This window comes from Pseudorca crassidens, chromosome 9, assembly GCF_039906515.1.
Source record: "Pseudorca crassidens isolate mPseCra1 chromosome 9, mPseCra1.hap1, whole genome shotgun sequence".
Lineage (NCBI taxonomy): Eukaryota > Metazoa > Chordata > Mammalia > Artiodactyla > Delphinidae > Pseudorca > Pseudorca crassidens.
This window is the reverse complement of record NC_090304.1, coordinates 98,082,998-98,103,042: the sequence shown is the minus strand read 5'-3', so window position 1 is coordinate 98,103,042 and position 20,045 is coordinate 98,082,998. Positions and strand designations below refer to the sequence as shown.

General features: G+C 45.6%; 1 protein-coding gene and 1 long non-coding RNA gene across 7 annotated transcripts in view; one reads left to right on the top strand and one right to left on the bottom strand.

Annotated features, from left to right (window-relative positions):
• LOC137230971 (uncharacterized) overlaps positions 1–2,370 on the top strand; it is a 91,463-nt gene extending 89,093 nt beyond the window's left edge. The window contains exon 5 of the long non-coding RNA XR_010946321.1: positions 1,389–2,370. This is a non-coding gene — a long non-coding RNA (uncharacterized lncRNA). The remainder of the gene's footprint in view (positions 1–1,388) is intronic.
• Positions 1–20,045, bottom strand: part of LOC137230970 (tubulin-specific chaperone cofactor E-like protein) — a 162,234-nt gene that overhangs the window by 5,821 nt on the left and 136,368 nt on the right. For all 6 annotated transcript variants that reach the window (XR_010946319.1, XM_067751355.1, XM_067751349.1 and 3 more), the window contains 8 exons: positions 18,140–18,339; positions 13,677–14,060; positions 11,332–11,618; positions 9,476–9,756; positions 6,293–6,403; positions 4,748–4,950; positions 3,639–3,802; positions 2,962–3,210 (listed from right to left, as the gene is read on the bottom strand). Coding sequence is in view for 5 of the 6 variants with exons in the window: in XM_067751355.1 (XP_067607456.1) it covers positions 2,962–3,210; positions 3,639–3,802; positions 4,748–4,950; positions 6,293–6,403; positions 9,476–9,756; positions 11,332–11,618; positions 13,677–14,060; positions 18,140–18,339 (1,879 nt within the window). In the remaining variant the exon portion in view is untranslated. The remainder of the gene's footprint in view (positions 1–2,961; positions 3,211–3,638; positions 3,803–4,747; positions 4,951–6,292; positions 6,404–9,475; positions 9,757–11,331; positions 11,619–13,676; positions 14,061–18,139; positions 18,340–20,045) is intronic.

Here is a 20,045-nt window from a genome sequence, read left to right as displayed (position 1 = left end):
GAAACAAAAACTTACTTGCCATACTTTTCCTTGTCACTGTGACTCATTTGAATAATCTAAATTGGTTCAAGGATTCTACAGCATTCTCAGCCCTCCAGTCTTCACGCAGACCTTCCGTCTTAACTAGACCCCCAACTCCCAGAGAGATGATTCGAGGTTTAAGTGTCAGAAGAACAGGAAGCAGAAGGAAGGAGCCTCGGGAAGCAGGGACAGGCTGTCTGGATGCCGCCTTAGGGGGACAAACAGACCGAGCACTAGAATCCTTTGTCCACTATCAGAGGAACAAGTGTCCTTTCCTCTGGGCACATGAAGAGAACAGAGAAGTGACCTTCGTGTGCCCAGACCTTGGCATCACTGGTAGATGGCGGTGGCGTCTCTGCCCCCAACGTAGCTGGAGAGGAGCGGCTGGCCCCTCCCCCCAAACTCTGATGCGGACCCACTCTGCAGCTCAGCCGTTCCGCACTGGGCAGCAGTTTTCCCGTAAGCTCACTGGGAAAAACCAATAACCACATCCCTCCAAGAAAGGTCAAGAGGACTCATGAATTAAATTCTCTCACACGATGAAATTACTTCACACCCAACAACAGTTTAATTTGAAGACCTTCATGCGGACCCTGGGGGAGCTGAGATTTATGAACCCGCTCACTTACTCTCCCTCTCTGGGTCAACTCTATTAAATACCGTTTAAAAAATGCTAAATGCCACTGTGTCCTTCAAAGGCGGCCCAAGCCTGCCCACCCGGGTTGTACAGCGGCTCAGATCGTAGCTCTTTTACTTTGGGAAAGGGCCATGGCTGGGGCGGGGGGGAGGGGGAGGGAGAGGAAGGGAACAGATGAAGAAACGGAGACCTGTGATGTTAGCCAGAGCATCTGGGCCTGTTAAGATACCACATAGTCACCAAGTCCTTCCCTCTGCCTCTAGGGAGGCTAAAACTCAACTCAAAAAGATAGTGCCTTCATGAGGCCTTTGCTGAAAATCCCACTCTATGCCTCAGCAACGCAGGCCACAAGCCACACCTGGCCGGGTAGGGAGTTGATGCGTCTTGGTGCTTGAAAGATTTCTTCCTCTGCCCCTTGCTGGTTGGGTGTCCTTGGGTGAGCTGTGTACAGGCTCTGAGCCTGTTCATGTGCAAAATAGTGGCTAGCTATTGTTTGTCTGCCTAGAACCATACTCTTCTTCTTTGGGAGAACCATCCCTTCCTTCCCCAACTTTAAGGCTAATTACAGTATCCACAGCACTCCCTGACCAGTCCAGGGAGGGATGCTGACTCAGGCCTGGGATAGGGTTCAAGAAACACTACCCCCAAACCTGGCACCTTGAATATTTTAAGCTGAAGGAGTTTGAGAAAATGGCAGAAACAGGAATGTCACTCTTCTCACCTGAAACAGGTCATAAAGCCCTTATGTGAGAGGTGCCCTCCCTATACCAGAAGGAAAGGAGCATCCTTATTTCTGAAGACAAAGGGACACTGAGATGAAACTGAACAGTCTGGCTAAGATTCCCTGCAGTTTACTACAATTACCACATACTCTTGACCTTCTCCATGACTGTCCACTCTTCATCAAACCGGGCATAACAATACTCAGCATGAACTGTTTCTTCGAGTCTTCGTTTCCTTATGAAGACTCCCATGTCACGTAGAACTTAACATTAGATAAATGTCATGCTTTTTTCCTGTTAATCTGTCTTTGTCCATTTAATGTTCAGACCCAGCCAGGAACCCTAAGAGGGTCAAGAAAATCTTTGTCCTCTGCAACACCAGGCAATTTAATGTTGCATCTCCTCCAAACAAGGCAGAGGAAATCCATCCAAGAAAGGCTAATCATACTCCTTCTCAGGGATTCCCTGAATTGGGGTTAGAAGGAATGCTCACTCCGGGGGGGGTTACAATGCTGAAGAAAAAGCCAGTGTCTAACGAGGTCAATGAGAGAGACAGAGACAGAGAGGGACAGTGACTGAGACAGAGAAACAGAGAGCAAGGGATAGAGGGAGGGAGAGAGTCGACAGCATCTGGCTTCCTGGACCCAATCCCTGAAGCCGCATCTGCTTAACGTGATTTGGTTTTGTAACCATGAAGTGCCTTGCTTTTGCATAAACTAGTTTGAAATGGTCTCTACCACTTACAAGAGAAAGAATTTTGATTAACATAGTCAACTGCTTTTAAGAATTATGGTACTGGGATGATGGAAATGTTCCAAAATTAGATTATGGTGATGGTTGCACTTCTCTGTAAATTTACTAAAAATCATTGAATTTTACACTTAGAGCAAGTACATTATATTGTATATAAATTATGTATGCAATAAAAAAGTATTGTTGCTTGACAAAACCAGTAAGTATGTTTATAAAATAAAGATAATTATCATGGTTGTTGTTTGGTCCACAGTCTTTTCTTCTTTTTCATTCACCCATTCATTTATTCATTCATTCAACAATTTTGTTGCATAACCACGCTGTTTCAGGAAATATGCTAGGTGCTGGGCATATACTGGTAAGTAAAAAAAAAAAAAAGTTTATAAGCTATTATTCTAATCCCTTTTTAATTTTCATAGATGTCCTATTCACCAACCTTTAGTTATTCTCCTTACATCCTTTCGTTTGCAGATAATCCACATTCAACTCAGATTGAAATTCAAGTAGGCAGGACAGAATGCCCTCTTGGGTCACATTGAGAGTAAAGCATTTTGTAGTTAATACCACATGGAACTGGTGACCTACCACTAAATTGCTGTGGATTTTAAGCACTGCTTGATTCACTAAGCCTCAGCCTTCTCATCCGTAAAATGGGGCTTATCATATCTACCTCATACGTTGTCATCAGGATTAGATGGTTCTTGGGTGCAAAATGCTGGCCCTGTAGGTCGCCAACAAATGTTAGTTCCCGTTCTCTTCCCTAAAAACAGTGTAGACAAATCTAATACTAAAGGCTCTGAGACTGTCCTCCGAGAAGAGGCTACCCACCCTTCTTCAATGATGAAGTATCGGAGCTTGTCATTGCTGTCGCGGGAGGGGGTGGCGTAGCATTTGTTCAGCGTCAGAATCAGATGCGTGGAATCGGCTCCAACCACAAAGACCCCTACATACAGCACATCTCGAGTTGTCAGCACCACTTCGCCCTGGCGGTATGGATGTTTGTAGGAGGCATTTTTGTAGAGCGCCATCTTGGTGGTGAAGCTGCCTTCTTGGGTTGGAACTGTCAGGTTAATGACGCTACAAGAGAAACAGTCATAAGTCGGGGAACCCCAAGCAACGTTATCTATTCAATTACTTACCATTTTCCAGGCTGCAAATGCAGAGGGAAGGCCAAGCAGAGAGTAGTAAAGTCTAATAATTAAATTTAAATAATTAAATCTAATTTTAATTAAAATTAAAAATTCAGTTCCTCAGCACCTCTCTCGCCCTGGCACATTTCAAGAGCTCAATGGCCACATACAGACACTGTATTGGACAGTACTGATATAGGACATTCCCATCACTGTAGAAAGTTCTATCGAACAATGCAGGTCTAAGGCATCTAGGTTCAGAAAATATGAATTATTCTCTCCCTAGTGCTTCAAAGACAGATGCTAGCAGTTTTGACTGTCCTTAACTGTCAAGGAAAAGACAGAGCAACGTGCACAGCCCATGAGATTCTCTACCTTAGCATAGGCTTCACGACAGAGTCCAAGGAGATCTTGATATCCAGCTCATAAGCACATGAAAATTCCACACTGATCGTCCTGTCCCTGGTGATGATGTTGCCAGTATTGTTGGCACTTTCTATCCAAATGGTGTTTTTATACATGATATGAGTGGCATTGGACTGCAAAGCAAAGGGAGGTCAGAAATCATTAAATCTGGGCACGAGCATGTGGCTTGCATTTCAAATCCACGGGCTGGAAAGTGGAAAAATGGCTTCATTTCATATATAACCCAGAGGCCAATATAAATCAGGATGGAGCTAGTCTCAGCACTTACTAGGAAAAAAGTATTAACAATAGATGTCAACAGCACCCTTCAGTCTGATAACCTTGAATGCCCACGGAGGGTGATTTCATGTACCACTGAATTCTAAGTACAACCAGTCCCCAGTTATCTGCGGGAACCCAAGCCGGGGACAGCATGAAGTATTGCCATCCTGAGGTAATACATATCTTCTCTTTCAAGTCTTAATTCAAAATCCAGCCTCCGCCAAGTCTTGTACCAGACAGCCCACAAGTACCAAAATGAACACACGCATGTTTCACCGTCTTGCACCTTTCACTCCCTGATAAAAAGTGTTAATGAACACAGTTATCAAAAAAAGACAGTAGGAAGGCACAGGAGGAAGAGAAGTGAGATGCTTTGCTAACCTATGAATTGGATAACCTGACACAAAATGTTGTGACCTTGCTGTATTTCTGCAGCCAACTGTTAAGTGATGTCAGGGACACCCTTACACCCTGAAAGAGCTGAACCCAGCTGTCTTTACCTGGAAGAACAACAGAAGCATGAGAGAAGTAAAAAATGTGTCAACATGCAGGGCAAAGGACAGCAGACAGCGCAAACCAGGGAAGGAAGCATGTCACTTATCTTGCTTTCAGTTCAACCACTTAGCACCCAATGATTATTTTCCCGCTGTCCTTCATTTCGCACGTGCCTTTTGCTGTTTTCCAAGGAGCATGTTTCTAAGTCGAACCCCTGAAGTTGGCTTAAGAACAATCAATGTGCAAACACCTGGAGCTGTCACCACCTCAGGCAGGTGCTCTCTCCTGCCCTCATTCCTCACCTGCACAATGTTTCCACAGTTCCCTTTGGTGTTGTTGATCTGAAAGGAGATAAAGTCCTCTCCCTCAATGCCGGTGCACTGCCTGTCATTGATCCGCACACCCTCCCTCTCGAAGCCGAGCTGGAAGAGTTTGCACTTAGATATGGACACTTCCATCTGGGCAGCCTTGCAGGTCACCTCTGCATCAATGATGTCGTGGGAGTCTGTGGGGAAACAGTCATTGTGAAAGGCACGTCAGTGAGAGTTGGTCTTGCTGTGTGGGTGGGCGAAGCACCCCATTCTCTTTAGAAGAGGCTGATGGGCTTCACACAGAGGCTGCAGCATTTCTAATGAAGCTCTGATCAAACTAAATGAGTATATGAACTCATTCAAAGCAATAACTTGGGCAATCCTAGGGCCTTTTTTTTTTTTTTTTGGTCCATGCCGTGTGGCATGTGGGATCTTAGTTCCCCGACCAGGGGTCGAACCCACGCCCCCTGCATTGGAAGCGAGGAGTCTTAACCACTGGACCACCAGGGAAGTCCCCAGAGAGCCTTTTTTTAAAGGTGAAAATGCTATACAAAGTGTCTTTGATCTTTTCTTCCTAAACCCAGGATTTCCGCCCCGCTTTGGTGGTAGCTGCTGTCCGTAAGCTCCATACCGCACCTGGCTCACTGTGGCCTGGCTAAAGAACGTGCCCCCAGTGAGGGCAGCCCCGGTCAGGCCTCTCCGCAGCCCAGCTGGTACCCAGGCCGGCACTCGGAGCTCTTGTTTTTTGAAATGGACATTTTCCGTGAGTACACAAACACAGGCTAATAAGCACTAAAGAAACGGAGAGAAACGTTTTTATCTGCTCAGGTGAAGCCTTTGAACAGCACATGTGGTCCCCTTCTGCGGAGCCTTCTGGTCAACCAGGCTTTCATTCTCTGACGATGCTAAATGTGGCATGTGCCTTCTGAGTTCCTCGGTTCAGCCAAGGACACGGAGCTGGGAAGCAAAGCACGTCCCCCACGAGCCGACAAAACGAGTATGCTCTTGGCCAGGGCACAAGGCCATTCCTACCTTAAGGGGACTCCTACCTGGAGTCCTAGTTGTTTGCCGTTTGCGTCAACATTTCTGCTTTCTTCAGGACCCACCGAAAAGCTTCGGGCCAAATAAAGCTGGCTTTAAACACGTCTTACAGCACCTGGCACTCTCGTCCTGATTCTTTCATGTTTTCGTCAAACCACCTTATCTCCCTGTGAGTCTAAGAGATCAGTTTGGATCCCTCTGATGTTGAACATGGCCTCAGATGGAGCTGGCTGATGCTATGCATGTCCAAATTTGCGTGTTATCATTTATTGAAGAAAAGGATGTAGCTACAAGGAAACGAACATTAGCCTGCTTTGAAGAGGTCGGGTTCCTTCCTTGTTCTGCTTAAATGCTCATGAAAGCTTCGTTACTTGGGTTTCTAACCCACAGTGTGGGACGTGCGGGCTCCCACCCGAAAGCCTTCCTACATGGCTGCCGGGCGTCTCCCGCGGGGCCTGTCTGGCTGGGGGTGGGGTGGCGGCAGGTGTCACTCACTGTTTCCGTAGGGAGGGGGCTCCATGCAGCCACACAGCTCCCCTCCGTTTTCCAGCTCACAGGTTCGATTGGGACAGTCCGCTCCCAGACAGGGATCTTCAACCACTCCTGCTAAAAAGGAAAACAAACAGAAACACAACTTGATTTTCACACCAGTGCACGGTAGCATGTGGTCACACTCTGGACTCGCCACTTCAGTGGACCTGGTGTGGTCAGATGGCAGATGCAAACCAACAGACAGGGCAGCCTTCCGGGAAATAATGATGATACTAGTAATTGGGTCCTTGCTACGTGCTTCATGCTTTGGTGGCATTACCTCTTCCGACCCTTACAAGCTCTGCCAGCTAAGTATCGTAACTTGGCATCACAGCTGAAATGCGCCCAAGGTCACACACAGGTGAAGGTAAGAGGGGAAGATGGAATACACAGACACGCTTAACTGCCGGGACATCCCGAGACTGCTGCACTTCCTGCTCTGTACCACAATCATATGCATTGGTATCGTTATATTTATATAAAGAGTAGGGTCCAAGCCATTTACCTCTAGATTCCCAGCGCCCAGCCACCTCATAGTAGATGCTCAACAAATACTTGTCAACAATGAAGATTCTAGGGCCAGTAAGGTCCCAGAGAGGTCCCTCAAACCAGGACTTCTTAGTCTTTTTTTGATTCATGGTCCAGCTACCCCACAAACTTCTACTTAATTTTATAAAAATAGACAAACTACCTACACACAACTCACCAGCATTGACTTAGAGTAATGGTACTGTTTTACCAAAGAGGGGAAAACTCTAAGTAAAATACAAATGTATGTGAAGTGTCACCACCAACAGGTTATAAACGATATTTCTGTAGCAGATGAGCCCATAGGCCACCTGTGAGCGCGTCAACATTTCAGTTTGAGAACTGCTGATTGAGAGCATTTCTTTTAGACACTCACTTTTTTTTTTTGAGTTCTTTATTTTATTCTTGATATGAGTTTGTTTTCTGATGATTTGACTCAATATAACAAAAGCACATACATATTTCAGTTGTTATTTCTAATTGTGTTCCCTTGGAAAATTTTAATTTTTAAAGTTTTGTCAAATTGCCATGCAAAAAAAAAAAAAAAAAAATCAAGTAGTCCTGAGAAGCTTAAAGTGAAACACAGCAGTCCCTCGCCTAGGCCCTCTCCACTTCCCTGTTATTTTTCTTGGTCATTTTAAAAGTCTTTTGGTTGTTTCTTCGGATATTTAACTCTATGTTTGCAAATGGTAAGCGAAAACTGTTTTCATTTAATTTTTACTTTTATCAGAATAATACTGGTAAAAAGTCAAATAATGCTGTATTGAAGAATGGCAATCCCATGTCCCAATCTTCTTATCTTCCAGTTCTAATGCTTCTGAGACAACTATTTTAAATCTTTTAATTTTTCTAGTTTTTACGTCCATATTTCAAAATATCACTATTTTTTTTGATTTTTCAGTATTAGATCTCTATTGACTTCCTTTTAGAGAAGATTAGGATTTAGTAGACACTCACTTCTTTATTTAAAGACTGTCTCCCTATCCAGGTGTAATAATCCTCATCATCGTGGCATAAGATGGTGAGTGTTGAAGAAACAGCAATGATTCAATCCCAGCACGAGCCAAGTTCTCTTCACGAGTTCAAAAACAAAACAAAATCCCTGAGCTATCCCATAGCTGCAGATGCTTCTCCCGACCCTCTGCTAAGTAACTATTATACGTGGGAGGACAGGTATGGCGTAGCATCAGCCTGTCTTAATTCCTAGAAAGACGACTGAAGGAAAGCCATCAGCATCAGTCAAATGCACTTACTTTTTAAAGGCTTCCTTTTGTAAAGACGCTTTTGCTTGCCCAGTGGGTTCAGCACCTAACACCGGTGCTAAGCACGCAACAGCCACTCCATGAATGTGCTGGTTGATTAACACAATATGAACACCACCCAAGAGAATAAGGGAAAGAAAGTGTGGAGGTTACAGCTTCCAGGAAGGAAAGAACCTCACTTACAAACATGATGGTCCACCTACCGCTTGGCAAATACGACATGCCCAATTCAGAGGGAAGTTTTAAGGTTAAAAGCAAAAATTCATACTTAAAAAAAAAAAATCCACACAATTTTTAAAGTTCAAAACAGTTAACGTTTTTTAAAGTATTGTTTATTAACAGAACAGGGTAAAATATTGAAGTTATCAAACAAACTATTTCTGTTGCTTGCTAACAGAGACCGGTCATTTGCTTGTTAAGAGTTTCTGAAGTCACTGCATGCATATTTTAATGAACCACATTGTTTTCAGGTTCTGAATTAAGTGCATCCCTACTCTTGCTCAGGTTTGGTCTGCAGATTTACTGATGTGCACGCTCAGTCTTGGAGTGAACAGGGCCAGTTTTCATGGCAGTACCTGTATGCACATTGGGTTGGTGGTGCATGTCGAGGGACAGGCACACATCCTGTCGGCCGCAATGTCATACTGCATTCATGGGACAGATTGATCAGTATGTATGTGCACACACATATATGGATGTGACACATTTATGTGTGATTATGTACATATTTATTTGCTCCATGTATTTGATTAACATGGTAAGAAAATGAACAAAGAGAATAATGGATAACGCAGATCAAAATAGTTTTCTTACTACAGAAAAAAAATGCAAGAATCTACAGATCTTTATTTCATCAGTAATATATGTGTAATCCCTTTATGAATCCAACCATGGCTTCCTTGCAACCAGGAGATACAGCCAGCTCAATTCCAACTCAACTTGCCACTTGCCATGTGCCTTCTCTTTCTGATCTGGGCTCTGACCCATGTTAAGGGAGCCATGTTAAGGAGAGCTGAGTTTGGGGCACTGAAATCAATCAGGAATCCTATACTCTGTCCGGCTATCTTAAAGTCACTAGCTACACTGGTGTTTCTCCAACCCAGAGAACCTCACCTTCCCCAGCGGGTGTTCCAAATTCCATAACTGGTCAGGCAGTTAGAGGGGAGTCAGGCTCCACTGAAAATGCACCCCATGAAATCTGCTACAAGCTCTCACAGCTCTCCACCCTCCAACCCTGGAAGCAGATCTATGGGTCAAGATGCAGACCAGCCGGCCGGCCCTGGACACAGCGATGCCACTGGCAAAGCTGTGCTTTCAACTTAGCAAAGAGTCTGCAGAAATAAAATAATTCTCTTACAGCAATTCTCTTTCTCAATCCACTCGGTGCTGAGGATCCCGAAGGAGCGGCAAGACTCCCCATAGGCAGCCAGGGAGCCGCACAGCTGGTACTTCTTGTGGTTGTAGCAGCCGTCCAGGTAGCAGGACTCGTAGAAGGGAAGGGGGTCGAGCAGCCCGTAGCAGGGCTGGAAGAAGCCCTTCATGTCCGTGAGCTTCAGGCAGTAGCCGTCGCCCTGCATCTTCTGGATGTGCACGTTGTCACACATGGCCGCGTACTGGGAGAACTGCAGCTCGTTGCAGCTGGGGGCGAGAGGTCTGGTCAGGGTAGGAAGCAAAACGAGGCATCCAAGATGGCCGACGAAAGGGCAGACCGTGGCAGTGCCCTTTTCAGCTAACCCAGAAGTTAGTGTGGGATGCTGATCCCAACACTAACAGACAGTGTGACCTTAGGAAAGTCACGGTAATTTCTATTGTTACGCCACTGGGATAAGTGAGGGTAAGATAAAGTGATGGACTGGTAGCCAAAGTGTCAGACAAAAGGTAGATCTTGATATAATAACCATTAACCTTCGATATAACTGATACAATAACTATTAACGGGTGCTCATATAATAACAACCACCACCAATAATAATAATAGTTACTATCACTATTAATAATCATAGCAACGACAGTTGGTAGAATTAAAGATTTGAAAGGAAGTCCAGAAACTTCTCAACCAGTTCCAGTTTAGCTATCAGAGACCGAAAGTAAAATCATCAAAAGAAAATTGGTGTCAGGCTGAAATCGTTTATAAAGGAAGAAAAAAAGGAAGAGAGGAAGGGAAAGGAAGCTTAAACAGACTCATAATTCCTCAGGAGGAACTGAAGCTTGCTCACCTTTGGAAGCCCCAGAATAGCTTAAGTGTGCAAAGTAGTCATTTTTCTAACTGTGGGCCCTAGAAGTGACATTTTAGAGAAAGCATCACATTAGGAATTCTGGAATCTAATCCTGGCTTTGCCACTTATAGGACCCCCTCAACGTAAATCATTCCACTCTAGCCTCTGTTTCACCTAGAAAAGAGACTGGACCAGATGGTGCCCAAGGTTCTTTCCAGCTCTGGGTCCCATAATGCACAGGATAGTTTAATTTACGGTACATTTTTCGGTTTACACCTGCAGAAGGGTCACAGAGGGTTTGGGGCTTCATTTTCACATCTGGGAATTTAGCTGATGTTTGGTGTATTAAAGCACAAGGGGACAGAACCATTGTACGAGCAAAGAAATGCCGGGAAAGGGAAGCATATCCATAGAGCCTGAGAGGAATTAACATAATTCAGCAGCCCAGAAGGGCCCTAAATTAAACACCTTTGGAGTAACTTGTTTAGCTCATTCTATTTCAGCTGGCCAGAGAGGGGCCTGATAATCCCCTCGCGGACTTCTGCTTTTAAAAAGGCTTTCTTGATTCCCACCAACTTGTACCTGCACAAAACCAAGCCTCTGGTAAGAGTCACAGACACACAGTCTCAGCACGGGGGAGCAAGGGATAGCCCTCATCTCCTGGGTTAAATCTTAATCCCACCCCCCAGCAGGGGTGCCCAGTTGCAGTCGGGCAGCTGGCCAAGGTTTCAGAATTCTAATCTTGGGCACACTCTTCTGTTTAGCCGAGGGCTGGATGACACAAAAATGTAGACTTTTATCATCTAAGCCTAGTTCCTCCCTCTGCTGTTCAAGAAACTGCTGTGCCTATTTGTATGATGAAAACTCCAAAGACCTTCAGCTTAGCTCTTTGCAGGAGTCCGGAAGGGTGATGCTGTACAAAGTCCCTTCCTCAGCAACACCTGTCATGGACGTGGGAGGACTGGGGCCCCTGAGTCTAGCGGCTGGAAGTTCTCACCTCTTCTGCATACCGTTGGTTTTCCAGCTCTGGGCCAGCACCACGCTGCTCACCACAGGCCTCCCCCGCAGGGTCACATAATCATCGGTTAAGTCCCCGTTGAAGTTGCCACAAAGGCCACACACTTTGTTCTGCAGCCTCTCACTGATGCTGATTTTTATTACGTTGAAACCATTGTAGTGTATCTGGATGTCAGGGCTGGTGTCGATCACCAGGAACCCCTCGCTGCTGTAGATTTTGGTTGCCAACCCGGTTATAAACGGAACATTCACTTGTGTGCCATTCACCTGTCAAAGGAGAAAGAAAAAGTATATGACCCTCAAAGCAGGGACTGGCAAACATTTACTGTAAAGGGCCAGAGTAAATATTTTAGACTTTGCGGCCCATATGATCTCTGTCAACTCTGTCCTCGTGGCAGGAAAGCTGCCAGAGACAACAGTAACTAAATGAGTGAGGCAGTGTTCCACTAAAGCTTTATTTACAAAAACAGGCAGCAAGGAGATTTGGCTGAATTTCATATTTTGCTGACCCCCGCCCTAGAATTTGAGTACTCCCTCATCTAACTGTCCACAGTTCCCCCCAGAGAAGCAAAATATGGAGGCAGAGAGTTACAAAAAAAAATGATGGAAAAGTATAACTCACAACAAATGGCTGGATTTTTGTATAAAATTTTCTCTAGCATAAACCAATTACTGAAAACGAAATCCCAATCCTGTGCTAAGGAGGGTCTAACACGGTTAAAATGAACCTGGGGGTCATTGCTATGTTGTTTTCTTGTTTATAATGTTGAAACAGGAGGTACCCTCCCAGAGGTCCTATAGGTACAGTATTTTCTCCATTTGTCATTTTCTTGCTTTATAACAGTTTCTTTTTTCCTTAGCCTTTAGGACAGAACAAAACATGCCTTTCCTGTACTTACAAAATAAATTCTTCTCCCCACCCCAGGTTATTAGTAACTTTCATTTCTTAAAAAAAGCAGAAGCCTTTAAAAAATATGGTTCTTTACTATTTTAGTGGCTGGGGGTATTTTATTCAGCACAATGTCAGTTTTGCTGTCACGTGGTCCCTTTTCACTTTCTTGCTGCTGTATTCTGGACCGATGCAGTTGTGTCTATGTGGGCCAATTTGCAAAAGGAATTGGAGTGTCAAAAACAGTAGCAGCTTTCATTGACGTTAAAAACCAGTATTAAAATCCAGACTTTTCCTTTTAAGCCTGCAAAATACTGCCAGTCTTTTCCCTAAGGCTGGATACTAAGCTATTTGATGACTCTTCAGATAAAGATATTCCCAGTGCACAATTATCTGAGCCCGTGGTAGAAAGCAGATACAGTAACACTCAATTCCAAAAATGCTCCTATGCGTGTGCTGGCTCTCTCCCTGGCCCTTCCTAGCTGGAACCGCAACCCGGGGTACCGGGTGCTGACTCCATGGTTCTGGTCTGTCTGCTATGAACAGCCTGGTTTAGCTGAGAGGCTGGGGGTCACCACCACTAGTTCCGAGCAGATTATCTTCTTAAATGGAGGGATGGGAGGAATGCAAGTTGGAGAGGTGTATTAGTTATGGGGGTGGGTTGGAGATTCACATTTATTTATATACGGGTCTAAGATTCACAAGAAACCAGGCAGCAGGCCTAGGGAAGGGCCAACCTAAGAGAAAGCCACCATATCCTTCCTCTGTTTTCTTTCCCTTGGTGTGTCATCAGGGGGCGCTCTCATAGCGAGGGACGATCCCTCCCTGCCGTTTTTGTTTGTTGGTTTAACATCTTTATTGGAGTATAATTGCTCTACAATGGTTTGTTAGTTTCTGCTGTATAACAAAGAGAATCAGCTATACATATACATATATCCCCATATCTCCTCCCTCTTGCATCTCTCTTCCGTTTTTATTTAGTAGCTGTGTTTATAGGCAAACGCTTGCCTTCTCTCAGTTTCTAGAAAGGATGGCAGAGATGAAAGAGTGGGTCTTGGTACAGGTAGGCAGAGCTAAGAATAATTTTAAAGGCTCTTAAAAGCAAATGAGATGCTTTTTGGAAATTAATTCAAAGTAAAAGGTGACTTAGCTACCATTTTATCACCTGAGGCTCTATCAGCACCCACACCGACCTTATAGCCCTGAGACACTGTACATTTCCTTTGGAAATCGTTAGTCAAGGACTAAATGGGGCCCACGCTTACGCTTATAGAATCTTTATATTTTCATTCTTTAAAATCTGGTCATCGGTGTATGGTACGTATGAAGCAACAGCCTGTTATCCTCAAACCTCACGGAAAACCACAGCAAACAACCCCCTAGACACGCCCACGTTCCAGAGTACGTTTCTTAAGAATCAAGGACAGGCTCGTCACCTTGACAGTGTGCCGGTCGTTGATGAGAATCTGCTCTTCGTTAATGTAGAAATAGACGGGCGAAATGATGGTGAGATTGGGGGACGACCACTTGTCGAAGTTGATGATGAGCTGGAAGGAGATGTCGGGGAGCTTCTGGCAGATGGTGGAGAGCACGAAGGCGCAGTTGGCTGGGAAGCGGAGGAAGGCGCCGTCGAAGGTGCGGAAGACGCCGCCGCCGGCCGCCAGGCAGTAGGAGGTCTTGGTGCTGAAGCAGCCGCGCACCCCGTTGCGCAGCGCGCACTCTTCGTCTGACTTGCACTGGCGCGGGTCGCACTGGATCAGGTTGCGCCGGAAACAGCGGCAGCGCCGCGTGCAGTCACTGTTCCAGAACAGCTGCTTGGGCTGGAAGAGAGGCGCCGTTTGCATGCAACTCAGGCTGTGGTCAGAGTTGGGGCCCCCAAAGCCCAGTCCACCTGGACCCTTTCCAGGCGGGACTGGCCTATCAGTAATGGGGCTGGAATTTGCAACAAGGAGCAGTAGGGAGGCTGGTTCAATTCAAACGTTACACCCCCTGCATGTAACTCAGATGCCAAACAATGTGCAATTTAGTCTTTATTGGTTTCAGTCAAGAATTTGGGAATCTCTACGGCTGGATTGTAGAACTAATCACAGCCAACCAACTGGAATGGGCAGCTGCCAGAGGAGGAACTAAGTGAAGAGGAAAAATATTTGGTAGGAAATTAATCTAACAAGTACCAGCTCCACTTCAAGGAAGAAATTTAAATTCACTCAATAATGATAAACCCCACCCTTCAATCTTAAATAGGTTAAAAGAAAGCGATAACCAACTCTTATGATGAACCATTTCAACATTCCACAATACTCACTGTTCCAAACGTTTTCCTTGTATCTAATCTACTTCCAATTTACTTCTGTTGCAAATACTCCATTTCTATGTCCTGAAGTGAGAGGCCTAGATAACAGTGAGGTTCCATGAAAGGAGAGCTTTGAGATCAGGCCACCTGGGGTTTGATCCCAGCCCTGCCACCCTACATGTGCCACCCTGAGGGGCACTACCAAGCTCCCAGAGTGTCAGTTTCCTCTCTCGAAACTGGAGGTAATAATAATATCTTGCAAGGCAGTTGTGAAGATTAAATAAGACATGTGAAGCACATTTTCCGGCTGAGAGAAGGTACTCAATAAATAATAGCTGCTGTTATTACCGGAGAAGGACCGCTCACCCTCTTTCAGATAGTGAGGAATTATATAAAGTTATATTAAACACTACGACCAAGTGGATCATCAGTTGGTAGCAGCTATTATTTTTCACTCCTTCTGCAAATCTGTAGACATGACTCTGCTTGAGGACCTCGTGCTCTTGATCTTGCACTTGTTCTAGACCAAGAATTCCAGGAAACTGTTGGAAATTGGTCGTGATTGTCCAAGTGGAGTGTGGTCCCAACGAGTGGACTACTTCATAGAGATGTGGCCACTCGGGGCATTAATTCAATTTTCTAAAACGGTGCTATCCAGAGGTGGTTTATTTATTTATTGTTTTTGCGGTACGCGGGCCTCTCACTGTTGTGGCCTCTCCCGTTGCGGAGCACAGGCTCCGGACGCGCAGGCTCAGCGGCCATGGCTCACGGGCCCAGCCGCTCCGCGGCATGTGGGATCTTCCCGGACCGGGGCACGAACCCGTGTCCCCTGCATCGGCAGGCGGACTCTCAACCACTGCGCCACCAGGGAAGCCCCAGAGGTGTTTAAATGGCACAAGATGGGCCTATGCTACTGTCTGGTCACCATTTTCCATTTTAACTATAGACTTATCAAAACCCTGGATATCAAATACAGATCTGACTCAGATCCAAGGGTAAGTAGATAGAGGGTGAGATCTTCAGGAAGAGTTTTCTCAATCTGGTGCACTTTAAGATTCCAGTGCCCTGCTGATTCTTTCATCCTCAAAATGAAGTAGTTCCCGGAACCAAGCCTCCCCTCCTTCCAGACCTGTAAAATATTGACTTTCTTTCTCTTGTCAGATTTGCAGAAAAATTGAGCGGACGGTCTGGCCTCTCTCTGATGAGAAGTCAGACATTACATGGGTGGAAAGAGCAAAATAACCTGAAGCATGTGGATATGATCAAGGGTAAATAACTCATCCCACAGGGGAACTCGATCATGAAACTGGCATCACAGTAAAGAGATAGGCCCAGTGCTGCTTTCTCCACCTTAATTAGACCCGACAACGTCAGCTGGGTGATTACCCTACATGCTAATAGCTAGATGTGTTCTCTTTTTATTTCCAAAGAAATCTGTTGAATAAACAAGCTCCAAGCTTGTTTGAATTGTGGCAAGTAGGTGTGGATTATCTGTTTTGTGAGTTTGCTACTTCCCAGATATATGTTGTCAAAACCCACTGACTTTCTGATGAAAAGCGGATAATAATGTTTATAGTGCTAACAGCTGCTGAGAGCTGTATTGTGCCTTCCCGAGAGTTCCAAGGGCTTTTACACGCATCGTTTCATTAACACACCTGGATTTTTCATTTATAAAATGCTTCTGAAGAGAATGAACAAAAACAATAGCAGTTACCAATTATTGAACTACTAGGTGCCAGGTACTAGGGCACCTGGCATTGATTATTTATACAACAACCATACTGAGTTGGTATTATTAGTAATGTTTTGTAGATAAGGCAACAGAAGCTCAGAGAAATGACACAGTTTGCTCAATGTCACATCAACAGCATTGGTTCAGCTAGGATCAAACCCGAATCTCATTCCATTATGTCACAGACACTCAGGATCTCTGTGGAGGGGTGCATGACACACTTGCTAGATGGATACATTTCAGTAAATCTCTGGACAGGGGAGCAGAGATTATAATAGTGTTTTTCAGTTTTGAGCCTGGTTATCTCTTCTCCCAGATGGTGGGAAAACGGAATCTATTATTATTTTCTCCCACATGGTCTGCCTCTTCCTTTCAAATAATCAATATTTCTAAGAGCTTAACTTCAAAACTCACCTCTACCAAGAAGCCTTCTTTGATCAATTTTACTATTTTACTCTACTTTTTCCCATCTTTCTAATACAACATTTAAACAAGTTTCCCACCGAAAATGAGACCGAAGGTAACGTCCATATTGATTTTCTTTTATCTCCTCTCAAAGTAAAGCCAACTTAGTTGTTCTTGAACAAGAACAATGCATCTTTACAGAAAGGAGGCATTATTTATTTTTTGCCTAGTTTATTTCCAGTTCAGACATTTCAATCAGATTTTTTTAATGCTGTGGCTCTTTTTCATCTTAAATTGATTAGTTCTCTAGGGTATTATATTTCACTTGTTGATATGTTACTTTATAATTGTCCTCTTGTTCTTTAAAGTGCTTTTTTTTGCGGTACACGGGCCTCACTGTTGTGGCCTCTCCCGTTGCGGAGCACAGGCTCCGGACGCGCAGGCTCAGCGGCCATGGCCCACGGGCCCAGCCGCTCCGCGGCACGTGGGATCTTCCCGGACCGGGGTACGAACCCGCGTCCCCTGCATGGGCAGGCGGACTCTCAACCACTGCGCCACCAGGGAAGCCCTAAAGTGCATTCTTTCCCCCTCTTCTGAATAGATTTTCAAGTTCCTTAAGGCAGGGAACATGCTTTATCATCCCCAACGATACCACTAGCACAGCGATCTGCAAATAGCAGCTATTCCATCGATGCTATTGTTAACTGTCTACTCGCCAGTGTACGGTGTTGATATCCTTTAAACAGAGAGTGGCCTGGAGGCAGAACCAAGGGCTAAATACCCTCTCCAGGAAAGATCTCTTCTAGCTTAGCATCACAGCACATAAAGAAAGATTACAGGGTAGAAAAGTAAATGATTTTGTGAGCTAATATGTTTTACTCAAAGAAGGGCATCTTCATCAGCTTTATGTGAAGCCCCCAAAGAGAGAGAAGCAGAGGGTAGGACACAACTCTCGGGGGACGGTACTAGACTGACAAATGACACATGCAGAGATGGCAGCCCTCACTCTCTCTAATGGAGCTGCAATAAGCAGAAGAGGCAAAGCCCCATCTGCTAGCCTCGAGCTCTATCTTTTGCAGTTAAAAGTGTCCTTAGCCGAGACAGCTACAAATGTCAGATTCACCACCGTCCTATTTCCAAACAGTAGCCACATCAGAAGCTTTCTAACTAAGATTTACAGGAGAAGAAATCAGAAGGGCCTAGAGAAAGGCGTGGAGGAGAGAGAAACACAAATGCTAGCGAGGAAGGGTGGGAGAGTGAGACCCAAACACGTTTCCCAATCCGGTACTCCGTGCGCAAGAGCCTCACCAGACCTGTCCTTGACCTCTCGGCCCCCCGCTCTGCCTCCCTGCGAATCCACACCACAAGTGGATTCAAGTGGGAAGATGGGTCCACCGTGGCCCGCCTCTTGGAGCGGGAGAGAAATCTGCTGCCCAGCAAGGAGGACCCGGTGGGTGGGGCGCCCCTACCTCGTAGTACTTGCCGTCAGAGTAGCAGCCGCAGTTGTGGGGCAGGATGCAGCTTTTGCCGTTGAGGACGTAGCCGGTGTCGCACTGGCAGCCCTCCACGCAGTAGTGGTTGCAGTCGCTCTTCAGGCGGATCGCGGCGCAGCGGGGCTGGCACACGCTCACGCAGCTCTCGTAGTGGCTGTTGGGAGGGCAGGTGACGGCTGGAACGGGAGACGAGAGTCAAGATCGACAGTCACCAGGACGGTCAACGCTTTCCTCTGGCCCATCGCTCACCCACTTGCGGAGACGGAGGCCCGGCGGGGAGGAAGCTTTGCCACCTTCCCTCTTTCCTACTCTCTCTGCTTATGGAAAGCCTCTATCTGACTTATCCCTGTGGAAGTAATGGACCAAAGAGCAGATGGAGGTGACAAGGCTCCTCACATCATCTTTGTCCTGTCCTCAGCCTTGTTTCCTGAGGTCCTCTAGAACCTGTTGCCTTAAACCCATCTCCCAACATGCATCTTGACTCCAGTGAGTCACTGGATGGCCCCCCGGGGGTGCCCCATATTCACTCCTGCCTTTAGGTCCCCAGGTGTGTTGATCTCCCTTCCCCAACCCCTTCTTCATCCTCCCAGCCTATCTGAATCCTGCATTCTTCAAGCCCCAGGTGGAGTCCCAACTTATCTGCAGAACTCCCTACTCTTATACCAATACCAACTCAGAACTTCCAGGACCTTTTTCTAAGACAGTAGTTTATAAACGGTAGGCCCCTGAGCCTCTTGATTTCTGAGAAGGCAAACGTGCACTGTGTGTGTGCCTGTGTATACAGACCGACCCATGTCAGCTATGTTCTGTGGTTTTCAAATGCATGTAGATGCTTTTCTGGAAGGCAGTTGGGGTCCTGGTGAAGAGCGTGGGCTCTGGAGCCAAGCTGTAAGAGACTGGAGCCATTACTTAATCTCTCTGGGCCTCAGTTCCTTATCTGTACAACAGAGATACCCGCTTCATGGCTCATTGGGAGGGAACGAGTGAGTCTGTGTACTTACAACAGTGCCAAGCAACTAAGCGTTCAGTAAGTGTTAGCCAATCATTAAAGATAGGTTTGCTTAAAAGTTTTACAGAAACTAATAATGCCATTTGCAGTGACATGGATGGACCTAGAGATTGTCATACTGAGTGAAGTAAGTCAGACAGAGAAAGACAAATATCATATGGTATCGCTTATATGTGGAATCTAAAAAAATGAACTTATTGTCAATTCCACTCCTGGGTATATACTCAAAAGATTTGAGAGAAGTATTTCAAAGAGATATTTATACACGTTGTCATAGCAGCATTATTCACAATAGCTAAACCATGGAAGCAATCCAGGTGTCCATCAATGGATGAATGGATGAGCAAAATGTCTATATACAATGGAATTATTCAGCCTTAAAAAGGAAGGAAATTCCGCAGTATACTACAAGGATGAACCTTGAGGACGTTATGCTAAGTGAAATAAAGCACCCACAAAAAGACAAATACTGGGGGACTTCCCTGGTGTCTCAGTGGTTAAGAATCCGCCTGCCAGTGCAGGGGACATGCGCTCGAGCCCTGGTCTGGGAAGATCCCACATGCCGCGGAGCAACTAAGCCCATGCACCACAACTACTGAGCCCGCGTGCCTAGAGCCTGTGCTCCGCAACAAAGAGAAGCCACCGCAACAGGAAGCCCACTCACGGCAACAAAGACTAGCCCCCGCTCGCCGCAACTAGAGAAACCCACGCACAGCAATGGAGACCCAATGCAGCCAAAAATAAATTAAAAAAAAAAAAAGACAAATACTGTATGATTCCACTTCTCCAAGGTATCTAAAGTAGTTAAGTTCACAAAGACAGAAAGTAGAACATTGGTTGCCAGGGGCTGGGGTGGTGTGGGGTGGTGTGGGG